Source organism: Lactuca serriola, chromosome 9 (genome assembly GCF_051521515.1).
Source record: "Lactuca serriola cultivar US96UC23 chromosome 9, Lser_US96UC23_V15, whole genome shotgun sequence".
Taxonomy (NCBI): Eukaryota; Viridiplantae; Streptophyta; class Magnoliopsida; order Asterales; family Asteraceae; genus Lactuca; species Lactuca serriola.
The window spans coordinates 177,404,636-177,417,439 of NC_136416.1; the positions used below are offsets into that span (position 1 = coordinate 177,404,636).

A 12,804-nucleotide genomic window follows, 5' to 3' on the forward strand; every position below is an offset into this window, starting at 1 on the left:
CCGCATCATCCCCTCCTGGGTAGACAAAATTCGACCTCGAATGTGTAATAGGCTAATCATTGGAAGAAACTTCATGAAAAGGAAGTAAGGCTGTGTTTGATATTGTCTGATTGGGTCTGAGTCAGACATATGGGCTGACTCCGTCAGACATTTTCTGTTTGATGATACGCTTTCTCGGTCAGCCGTCTGGCCCAAATGTCTTTCCCGGTTAGCTTTGTAACATATGCTGACTGGGAACAAGGACGTTCCTACCCCTCTATTTCTTTCTTCCCTCGTTACCCTCTTCAATCGTAACCTAAAAAACGCAACGCACAAAAATCGCCGCCTCCTCCATCGACAGTTCACCGTTCATCTCGCCGGTTGTCGCCATCTAGCTGCTGTCTCGCCACCATCTCGCCGGCTAAAGAGAAGTTGCCATCTCCGATCAAGTTCTCTCGCTTTCCCTGTCATTAACTATTCATCAAAAACTGGTAATTCTTCTCCTTTTACGTTAATAATGTTTGAAATCAGAATCGGTTATCTTTGATGTTATGCAATCTGATGTATAATCCATAAAATTAGAATCTGTTAAATATAAAAAATAAAATAAGAGTTTGTTCTTGTTTGATACTCAACTTCGATGACAGGAAAAAGAAGAAAAGAAACTTTCTGATCACATGAATTGAATATTCATTATACTGAAAGTAAGGAAAAAGAAAACTACTACTTTATTCATTATCACTAAAGCCTATATATAGGCTTCAAAATATCCATGTGAATCATGAATTGAAGCCATGATACGTACTCCTCCTCAAGAAGGAATGAACCCAAATATCAATTCTAGATAATGACCAAGCTAATGACCAAGTAGACTTCCATAAAATCCGGTCAACCCAAATATCAATTCTAGATAATCACCTATTAACTAAAACAAAAATAAAAAACATAAAACTTATTAAATTCAAAGTTTCAGCAACTATCTCAAACCAATTAACCTAACTCTAATAAATTTGAAATTGGAATTAAAAATTAATTACATGTATCTTTAGAAAATCTAGATAAAGAAGGAATGAACAAGAACAATAATTCCAACCATTCAAAGGGATCATTCTAGGGGCAGTTTGGGAATAAAAACCATGGTATAGAAACGACGACAGCACTGTTCACGTTTTCAGCCTCCTGCTATCACGTTCCCAGTCACCTTGAAAAATAATTTGATGTTGAAACGACTGTGAGTAAAAAATGAAGTTTGAAATATGTAACTATATCGTAGTAGATTGCTATTATTGTTTTGAGTTATTGCCCTTTTTGTGAAATCAGAAATCAAAATTTGGTTTTGTAATAAAAAATTGTTCTTGGTCTAATGTTATGACAATATGTACGTTTTCATAACTATTCAGCAACTTAATCCATCACTGCATATAACAGCAGGATAAAATGGTCATTTTTCATCACTCAACACATTCAGTCAGATGTACAATCAAACAACATGATTGCTTACTCAGTCAGGATTTCTTACCCAGACAGACCTTTCCCAGTCAGCACTTTCTCAGTCAGCAACTATCAAACGGGGCCTAAATGTTTCACATTGAAAATATCATAAGATCGAACGAGACTTGGCAACTTCAGACAATAAGCATTGGAATTGATCTTCTCCACGATCTCCACATGTCCAATATTCTTGGATGATAGCTTGTTGTACTCATCAATCGAAAAACGATCCTTAGTCAAAACAGCCCAAACAAAGTCACCCCCTCAAAATCAACTTGCCTATGTTTTTTTACCTGCATCTTGCTTGTACTTGGAGTTGGCTCGAATCAAGTTTTCATGAACAACCTTATGAACATCATGTAGACCGTCAACAAAATCCTTCACTTTCTTTGGAACAACACCAGAAATAGGAAGCGACATCAAATCAAGTGGTCCTCGAGGTTGAGCAAAATAGACCACTTGAAATGGACTAAGTCCAGTACATCGGTTGATTGCAAGATTATGAGCAAACTCAGCTTGACATAGTTTCTGATCCCAACTCTTCACATGATCACCCACCAAACGCCGCAAAATATTACCAAGAGACCGATTGACAACTTTTGTTTTCCCATCTGTTTGAGGATGATAAGCACTACTAAAGCTAAGCTGAGTGCTCACCATTTTCCACAAGCTACGCCAAAATGACTCAAAAACCTAGTGTCTCGATCAGAAACAATTAAAGATGGCAAGCCATGCAAACGTTATATGTCTCGAAAGAATAATTGAGCCACATTAATTGCATCAGTCGTCTTTTTACAAGGGATAAAGTGCACCATATTGGAAAAATGATCAACAACCACAAAGATTGAATCATTGCCCCGTTGAGTCCGTGGTAACCCCAACACAAAATCCATGCTTATATCCACCCAAGGTTGAGACGGAACAGGTAAAGGCATATAGAGTCCAGCATTGGTATGCGTACCCTTCGAAACCTGGCAAATTCTACACTGTTTAACATATCGATCCACCTCCTTACGTATAGTAGGCCAAAAGTAAGATGATTGCACCAACAGTAAAGTGTGATCTCGCCCGACATGCCCCTAACCATGCAACTCCTTGATGATTTGAAGACGAAGACTAGAATTGGGGACACAAAACTGATTCCCTTTGAAAAGGAAATCGTCATGAACTAGAAAATCAGACCTCCGCCCAGATTGTATATCCTGTAGAATAACAGAAAAGTAAGGATCAACAACCAACTGCTCCACAAGGACATCCAACCCTGGCACACCAACCCTCATGGAAACTAGCAAATTACTTCTTCTGCTCAAAGCATATGTCACCTGATTCGACACTCCAGACTTGTGCTTTACAACAAAAGTGAACTTTTACTAGAATGCCATCCACCGCCCATGCTTATGTGTAACGACGTAAATTTTCAAAACAATTTTCCATTTTTTTAATCATACTTTTAATCATCAAAACAATATCAAAATATAATGTATCCAATGTTATCATAACAAAAAAATTCCCAGAATCTAAAACATAATCTCCATGAGTGTGTACGGATCATGTCGGCGCCTTCCCGCGATCCTCACCAATACCTGAAACTCATAACACAACAACTGTAAGCATAAATGCTTAGTGAGTTCCCCAAAATACCACATACTACACATACGCCTTTCCAGGCCATGACTCTATAGGATTTTCCAATCCATATGTCTTAGGGGACTTCCGTCCCGAATCCCGGAAGACCTTCCAGTCATACCCGTATCGACCTTCCGGTCCGTAACCTCTTGACCTTCCGGTCCGTAACCTCTTGACCTTTCGATCCATAACCTCTTGACCTTCCGGTCTATAACATACATAACATTCATAACAACATACAACTCATACATCTCATAGCATATAAGACCTTCCGGTCACACGTAGGTACCCTTCCAGGTACAGTATAGTGAGAAGACTCACCTCAATGAAGTCGGATAAACTCTCGTGCTCGACGTGCCGACTTAGCCTCCTCCTATTATTCAAATAACATCCTGATCAGAATTCTCTCATGATCTCATCTCTACAAACTGGGGAGAAGGCCATTCTACCCTACCCTGAACTCTCCTGAATCAATCTTGACCAAAACCCTAAAGTCAACAAAAGTCAATGGTTAAACTTTAACCCGACTCGACGAGTGCACATGGTCGACTCGGCGAGTCCATGCGGGTTCTTTGAATCCTTTCAGCCTCTCTTGTCTCATCGAGTCATCATTCCACTCGACGGCTTACACCTGTCACGAATCGCGGGGCAACCCCGACTCGACTCGTTGAGTTCGTTCATGGACTCAGCGAGTTCATTCCATGCTCACACTCAAATGACCTTATGAGGTCAGATCTGTTCCTCTAATCCATAGATCTAACCTCCCCAAGATCAATAAACACGTAAAGGTTCGAACTTGATACTCATGCAACGTCGAAATGACACTACTTGATGATTTAACCCCAAATACAACATTCTAAGTCCATTTCTTCCATAAATTAACATAAAGCAAGATGGATAACATTCTCTGGACCACTATGGGTCCAGATCTGAAGGCTAAACATGATAAGGGACCACATTCCCAACAAATCATCCCAATAAAGGGTATAGGAAACCCTAGATCCATGGATCTTTAACAAAACAGAAAGAGGGTTGATATGTTACCTCAAAGATGATGCCCTCTGCTTGTAATCCACAAATATGCAACCTCCTTGGCCTCCTCTAAACTGGAATCAACTTCTTCATGCAAAACAAACCCACAAAGGTCCAATAATGGCTTCTTCTCTCTCTCAAACGCTCAAGCACTATTAGGGTTTCTCTCAAGGGTCTGGTAGCCGCAAATGGTAGCTATAAGGGTCCTTAAATAGGTCCCAAACCCGAGAAATTAGGGTTTCATTAAATAGCGTGGACTCGCCGAGTCCTTCATTAAATCAGACCAAAAGATGCGTGATCCCACTCGGCGAGTCTGAGCGCCAACTCGCCGAGTCTCTCTCATATATTTAATATAAATACTTAACATAGGATACCTGTGAATCTGGATGTTACAATTTTCCCCCACTAGAATCAAACTTCACCCTCAAAGTCCTGCTCGACAAACAACTCTGGATGCTACTCCCGCATCTCCAACTCCGGCTCCCAGGTCAGCTCGGACCCTTTCCGATGTTGCCACTAGACCTACACCAGTAACACCTCCTTGTTCCTCAGAACTTTGATCTTCCGATCCCGGATCGCGATTGGCCTTTCCGCATAATTCAGACTCGCATCCACCTGAATATCCTCCAAAGGTACCACTGCCGACTCATCGGCTATACATTTCCTCAACTGCGACACGTGGAAGGTGTCATGAATCTGGCTCAACTCCACAAGTAGCTCTAACCGATATGCTACCTTTCCCACCCTTGCGGTCACCCTGAATGGACCGATGTACTGGGGCCCCAGCTTGCCTCTCTTCCTGAATCGGATTACTCTTTTCCAAGGAGATACTTTCAGGAGTACAAAGTCCCCCACCTGGAACTCCATCTCGGATCGTCGCCGATCCGGATAACTCTTCTGACGACTCTGAGTCGCCAGTATCCTCTGTCTAACCCGCTGTATCTGCTCTGCCGTCTGAAGTACTATCTTAGTTCTACCCATCACACGCTGCCCTACCTCTCCCCAGCAATATGGGTGTCCGACACCTCCTCCCATACAACAACTCGAAGGGAGACATACCAATAGTAGAATGGTGGCTGTTGTTGTACGAAAACTCAGCCAACGGCATATATGTGTCCCAACTTCCTCCGAAGTCCAACACACATGCTCGGAGCATGTCCTCGAGCGTCTGAATCGTCCGCTCACTCTGTCCGTGTGTCTGGGAGTGGTAGGCGGTACTAAAATGCAATCTCGTACCCAACTCCTCGTCGAACTTCCTCCAGAACCTGGAAGTGAAACATATATCGCGATCTGACACAATCGAGATCGGCACTCCATGACGCGATACCACCTCCCTCACATACAACTCTGCCAACCTCTCGGCAGAAGATCCCTCATTGATAGCAAGAAAATGCGCGCTCTTCGTCAGTTGGTCGAAGATCACCCAAATTGCATCGACACCCCTTGCGTTTCTTGGCAATTTGGTGATGAAGTCCATGGAAACCTGTTCCTACTTCCACTGGGAACCTCAAGCGGTTACAACTTGCCATGCGGACACTGGTGCTCCGCCTTAACCTTGCGACAGGTCAAGCACCTCTCGATAAACCACGCGACATCCCTCTTCATACAGGGCCACCAATAATCTTTCTTTAGGTCCAAATACATCTTTGTGGCCCCGAGATGGATTGAGAATCTCGATCTATGCGCCTCCTCCATCAGAATGGTACGTGTCCCGCCTGCATACGACAGCCAAATCCGACCTCGAAAGGTCATTAATCCTCGACCATCGGTAACAAACCCAGGTACCTGTCCAATCACCCGCTCCCTCCTGCGGTTCTCCGGCCTCACGGCCTAAGCCTGGGCCTCCCGAATGGTATCCAACACCAGAGTCATCACTATCAATCTCGTACAAGTGCCTCAAATCGGGACACTTTCCGCCCTTCGGCTCAGCGCATCAGCTACAACATTAGCTTTGCTCGGGTGGTACAGGATCTCACAATCGTAATCCTTTACCACGTCCAACCATCTCCTCTGACGCATATTTAGATTGGGCTGATCCATCAAATAATTGAGGCTCTTGTGGTCCGTGTATATGGTACACCAATCCCCATATAGATAATGACGCCAAATCTTGAGGGCAAACACCACTGCCCCCAATTCCAGATCGTGGGTGGGATACCTCGTCGCATGAGGCTTCACCTGCATCGATGCATATGCTATACATGCCCCCTCTGCATAAGCACTACACCCAACCCCGATATCGATGAGTCACAATACACCACAAAATCCTCCATCCCTTTCGGGAGAGCTAACACTGGTCCTTCGCATAATCTATGGAGAAGTGTCTCAAACGAGGTCTGTTGCTCTGTACCCCATGAAAGGCAACACCCTTCCGGGTCAACCTGGTGAGTGGCACGGCGATCTTGGAGAAATCCCTGATAAATCTCTGATAATAGCCGGCCAATCCTAAAAAGCTTCTAATCTCCGTGGGTGATCTCGGCACCTCCCACCTCATGATTGCCTCAATCTTGGCCGGATCGACCAAAATCCCATTCTGGTTGACAAGATGCCCCAAGAACTGGACCTCCCGTAACCAGAACTCGCACTTGGAGAATTTGGCATAAAGCCTCTACAATCTCAGAACTCCGAGGATCTCCCTCAAATGCTCCTCATGCTGCTCTCTAGATCTCGAATACACCAGTATATCGTCGATGAACACGATCACCGCACGATCTAGCATCGGTCTGCACACCCTGTTCATGATATCCATGAACACTGCTAGTGCATTGGTGAGCCCGAAAGGCATCACCACAAACTCGTAATGCCCATAACAAGTCATGAACGCCGTCTTCTGTATATCCTCATCACGCACTCTCAACTGGTGATATCCAGACCTCAGATCAATCTTGGAAAACCAAGACGCTCCTTGCAACTGATCGAACAAATCGTCGATCCTCGGTAATGGATAACGGTTCTTGACCGTCAACTTGTTCAATTCTCGGTAGTCAATACACATCCGTTGTGAACCATCCTTTTTCTTGACAAAAAGGATCGACGCTCCCCATGGCAAGCTACTCGGTCGAATAAACCCCTTCCCCAGCAACTCCTGAAGCTGTGAGGATAACTCCTGCATCTCTGGCGGTGCAAGGCGATAAGGCGCCTTGGTGATAGGCGTTTCCCCCAGAACTAAATCAATGAGGAACTCTACCTGCCTCTTGGGAGGCGCACCCGACAATTCCTCGGGAAAAACATACGAGAACTCACGTACTATCGGAACGTCCTTAATCGAACTTGGCCTCCCAGCGGCTTCTCGTGTGTCCATCACATAGGCTACGAACCCACTGCAGCCTTACTGTAGGCTTTGTCTTGCTCTGGTAGCCGAACAGAACGCCGACCCACCTCGGGTACCCTCGCCGTACACCACAAGTACTCCCCTACTAGGGTCTCGTATCGTCACCAACTGACGCTCGCAGTCTATCGCAGCCCCAAATCGGCTCAACCAATCTATGCCCACTATGACACACACATCCCCCATTGCTATCGGGACCAGATCTATCGGGAACTGAACACTGAAGATCTCGAGTACACATCCTCGTATATCCTCCGTAGCATACACCGCTCGCTCATCAGCTATGGAAACTCGCAGAGGTCGACTCAATTCCTCTCGTCTGCTACTGATGTGCCGACTAAACGCTATCGACACAAATGATCGACTCGCAACCTAGTCAAATAACACTAAGGCAGGTACAGAACTCACAAGAAAAGTACCTACGCATATCATCATATAAGCACAAAATCTCAACTCAACATAAAAATAAAAAAGAATACATACCACCCACTACATCAGGCGCTGTGCGGACCAACTCCGCTGTCAACTGGAAAGCTCTCCCGCGAGCCTTCGGCGCCTCGGCCTTCACTGGCTGAACCTCGGTAACCGTAGCAGCAGGTGCAGATCCCCGTGTTGATCCCTGATATTACTGTGGGCATTCGGCCTTCTGATGGCCAGTCTGGTTGCAATGAAAGCAAACCATAAATCCCTTGGGGTAATCCTTGGCGATATGCCCCTCCTTGCTACATTGTAGCAAGCACCCGATCGACAAACCCCATCATGTCCCTTGCCGCACTTTCCACAAGTGCGGCCCTTCTGGCCTCTAGATCTCGTATCAGCGGACTTGGCCCGTTTGGCTGCCGGCTGAGACTGTGTCGGCCGCTGATTCATCCTCTGAGACTCGGCATCCTCCCTGGCCCGAGTCTCCAACTCAATCTCCCTCTTCCAGGGATTTTCCTGGAGATCTGCAAATGTCCGGTAAGTCGAGTTCGTCACGAACTCCCGGATGTCTCTCCTCAAAACGCCCAAATACCGACTCATACGTGCCTGCTCAGAAGACACCTGCTCAGGGCAAAACATCGCCCTCTCATGAAACTTCCTGGTAACCACAGTAATAGAATCAGTACCCTGCTTGAGGGTCAAGAACTCCTGAACCAACCGTTCCCTCTCCACCAGGGGAACATACTCATCTCTGAACATGCTGGTGAACCTCTCCCAGGTCACCTCTAAAATCTCTGTAATAGTGAAGCTTGTCGTCATGAACTTCCACCAGTCCTTCGCTCCCAAGCAAAGCTGGTTCAACGCGAACCGTACCCTCAGATGCTTCGTACATGAACACGTGTAGAAGCATCCCTCAATATCATCAATTCATCTCATCGCAGCGATAGGATCCTGCATCCCATCAAACTCAGGTGGCTTCGTGTTGTTGAACTCCCGAAAAAACAACGAATCACTTCCCTGAGGCCTGGCAGCAGCCACAGCTGTAGTAGCTGTAGCACCCACAGTCTCAGTCACCGCTGCATAATGCTCGTCAAAGGTCTCAATCAATGTGGTCTTGATAGACCCAAACATATCCGAAATCTCGACCCGGATCACCGCAGCCACCTCATCGTGGATCATCTGACGAAGCTCCTCGTCACTCACACCGCTCGCCTCAAGTATGTGGCGTGTCCCAACCATGATGTCTCTGAAATACAACATAATAATATCAGTGACTCGCTCGAGCAGGCTCATACTCGATATCTCGACCTACCTGTTCCCTAGTACCCCAAGGACTCTTACTTAGAGTACGCACTGCTTCGGTGTCTTCAGTAGTACGGGCCCTTATACTACCATCTACACCACATCAGTATTCACCCTAAGTCCTCCTCCTTGGATCCCAGATCACAAGTACTCTATATCTCACTGGCATAGGCTACCCTTCGGTAGGCCTCTCATCAGCTCCTAACTGCTACCTACTCGTGCTCAAGCATCACATGGAAGCAAAATTCTTCCTAGGCTAAGTCATCACAAAAGCAGGCCGCTCTAGTCCTCATATGAATACCTAGCCAAATCTAGCATGCGTATCATATCATAACATATCTCATAACACATAATGTAAGAGTATTTTGGGAAATCACCGTTCGGGCGCTGGCTGATCGTACACACTGCTTCCTTCTATCTTTCTCAAAATCTTTTACTCCCTTAGAAAAATTGTTTATTTTATGAAAAACTTTCTCAAATCCTCAGTTTGAGTTCAGATTCATCCAAAGGTGCACACGAATCCCTCAAACCAAGGCTTTGATACCAACTTGTAACGACGTAAATTTTCAAAACAATTTTCAATTTTTTTAATCATACTTTTAATCATCAAAAAAATATCAAAACATAATGTATCCAATGTTATCATAACAAAACAATTCCCAGAATCTCAAACATATTCTCCATCAGTGTGCACGGATCATGCCGGCGCCTTCCCGCGATCCTCGCTAGTACTTGAAACACATAACACAACAACTGTAAGCATAAATGCTTAGTGAGTTCCCCAAAATACCACATACTACACATACGCCTTTCCAGGCCATGACTTAGTAGGATCTTCCGATCCATATGTCTCAGGGGACTTCCGTCCCGAATCCCGGAAGACCTTCCGGTCATACCCGTATCGACCTTCCGGTCTGTAACCTCTTGACCTTCCGGTCCGTAACCTCTTGACCTTCCGGTCCATAACATACATAACATTCATAACACATACATATCACATAACAACATACAACTCATACATCTCATAGCATATAAGACCTTCCGGTCACACATAGGTACCTTACCAGGTATAGTATAGTGAGAAGACTCACCTCAATGAAGTCGGATAAACTCTCGTGCTCGATGTCCCGACTTAGCCTCCTCCTATTATTCAAATAACATCCTGATCAAAATTCTCTCATGATCTCATTTCTACAAACTGGGTAAAAGCCCATTCTACCCTACCCTAAACTCTCCTGAATCAGTCTTGACCAAAACCCTAAAGTCAATGAAAGTCAATGGTAAAACTTTGACCCGACTCGTCGAGTGCACATGGACGACTCGGTGAGTCCATGCGGGTTCTCTGAATCCTTTCAGCCTCTCTTGACTCGTCGAGTCATCATTCCACTCGACGGGTTACACCTGTCACAAATTGCGGGGCAACCCCGAATCAACTCGTCGTGTTCGCTTACGGACTCGGAGAGTTCATTCCATGCTCACACTCAAATGACCTTCTGAGGTCAGATCTATTCCTCTAATCCATAGATCTAACATCCCCAAGCTCAATAAACACGTAAAGGTTCAAACTTGATACTCATGTAGTAACGTCCAAATGACACTACTTGATGATTTAACCCCAACTACAACATTCTAAGTCCATTTCTTCCATAACTCAACATAAAGCAAGATGGATAACATTCTCTGGACCACTATGGGTCCATATCTAAAGTCTAAACATGATAAGGGACCATATTCCTAACAAATCATCCCAAGAAATGGTATTGGAAACCCTAGATCCATGGATTCGTTAACAAAACAGAAAGAGGTTCGATATGCTACCTCAAAGATGATGCCCTCTGCTTGAAATCCACAAATATGCAACCTCCTTGGCCTCCTCTAAGCTGGAATCAACTTCTTCTTGCAAAACAAACCCACAAAGGTCCAATAATGGCTTCTTCTCTCTCTCAAACGCTCAAGCACTATTAGGGTTTCTCTCAAGGGTCTGGTAGCCTCAAATGGTAGCTATAAGGGTCCTTAAATAGGTCTCAAACCCGAGAAATTAGGGTTTCATTAAACAGCGTGGACTCGCCGAGTCCTTCATTAAATCAGACCAAAAGATGCGCGATCCTACTCGACGATTCTGAGCGCCAACTCTCCGAGTCCCTCTCATATATTCAATATAAATACTTAACATAGGATACCTAGGAATCCGGATATTACATTATGGGACACCTTATCTTAACTCTGAATGTGCCTTAGAGAATCATGATCTGTAAACAAAACAAACTCTTTATGAAACAGGTAGTGATGCCAATGCTTTATAGCTTGGACCACTTCATATAATTCAACATCATAAGTGTTATAATGCAACTTTGGCCCCGTTAACTTCTCACTGAAATAGGCAACCGATCGTCTCCCTTGACTTAGAACTGCTCCAACTCCAACCTTTGAAGCATCTGTGTGTAACTCAAAAACTTGAGAAAAATCTGGTAATACAAGAATCGGTGCTAAAGTAAGCTTCTCTTTAACTAGTTGGAAAGCTGATTCTGCCGCCTCTGTCCAAGTAAAGGTCTTCCCTTTCATACAATTGGTCACATGTGCCATAAAAGAACTGACGTTCGGAATAAAACGCCTATAGAATAAAGGAAGACCATGGAAGCTTCGTACTTCAGTGATGGTATTTGGAGTTGGCCATTGTCTGACAGCTACCACTTTAGATTTGTCCACCTGTATTCCTTCACCAGAAACAACATAACCCAAGAACATGACTTTTGGGACCATGAACACACACTTCTTCACAGTTGCATACAAACTATCCCTTCGAAGTAAGGTCAAGACTTGTCGCACATCGCTGACATGCTCTCTAGAAGTTGCACTGTAAATAAGTATGTCATCAAAATAGACGACTACAAATTTACCAATAAAGGGCCTGAACAATTGGTTCATCACACGCATAAATGTAATAGGAGCATTTGATAAACCAAAAGGCATCACCAAACACTCATACAATCCTTCACGAGTCTTGAAGGTAGCTTTCCATTCATCATCTGGTCTAAGTCGAATTTGGTAGTACCCATTCTTTAAGTCCAGTTTGGTAAAGATGTGGCACCACTAATCTGGTCAAGCAAGTCATCAAGTCGAGGAATTGGAAATATGTACCTCACTGTGATCTTATTGATGACATGACTATCAACACACATACACTAAGTACCATCCATTTTAGGACTCAACAAAGCAGGAACAACACACATGCTCATGCTCTCCCGAACATGACCTTTTGAAATCAAGTCCTCCATCTGTCGCCGCAACACCTCATGCTCTTTGGGACTCATTCTGTAATGTGGCCTATTAGGAAACTGAGCTCCTGGTTGTAAATAAATATGATGTTGGGTGTCACGTAAAGGTGGCAAGCCATCACGTAATTCATTAAGGAAAACATCAGCGAATTCCTTGAGAAGGAGGAACCATAGCCTTAGGAATTTCAACCTCCTTAGCCACTTCCTTCGCTAGCAAGACAAAAATTTGAGCTTCCGCCTCCAACTCGTCTCCAAATTGAGTAAGAGTCAATAGAGTACCCAAAGGTTTAAGAACTGGTTCCTTTGGCTTACTGGGAACCAATGTTATCCTCACACCACCAAACAAGAAAC

At 44.5% G+C, this 12,804-nt stretch overlaps 2 protein-coding genes across 2 annotated transcripts; both read right to left on the minus strand.

Moving 5' to 3' along the window:
• Positions 1-835: 835 nt before the first annotated feature.
• On the minus strand, positions 836-2,130 carry LOC145076329 (uncharacterized). Its single transcript, XM_079022247.1, has 3 exons — positions 1,764-2,130; positions 1,017-1,033; positions 836-904 (listed from the first exon to the last, which is right to left on the minus strand). Exons 1-3 carry the CDS (start codon positions 2,128-2,130, stop codon positions 836-838), a joined length of 453 nt encoding a protein of 150 aa, XP_078878373.1.
• Positions 2,131-11,395: 9,265 nt separating this feature from the next.
• Positions 11,396-12,234, minus strand: LOC145076330 (putative mitochondrial protein AtMg00860). The gene is made up of 2 exons (XM_079022248.1): positions 12,152-12,234; positions 11,396-12,032 (listed from the first exon to the last, which is right to left on the minus strand). The coding sequence occupies exons 1-2, from the start codon at positions 12,232-12,234 to the stop codon at positions 11,396-11,398; spliced, it is 720 nt and encodes a 239-aa protein (XP_078878374.1).
• Between the last annotated feature and the right edge of the window lie 570 nt (positions 12,235-12,804).

Bases quoted from the DNA above. Each gene is read 5' to 3' on its own strand.
- LOC145076329 (XM_079022247.1), bottom strand. From the start codon at position 2,130: ATGGTGAGCACTCAGCTTAGCTTTAGTAGTGCTTATCATCCTCAAACA.
- LOC145076330 (XM_079022248.1), bottom strand. From the start codon at position 12,234: ATGGGTACTACCAAATTCGACTTAGACCAGATGATGAATGGAAAGCTA. The intron at 12,033-12,151 runs GTGATGCCTTTT...ACTTATTTACAG, and splicing joins AAGGATTGTATGAGTGTTTG to TGCAACTTCTAGAGAGCATG.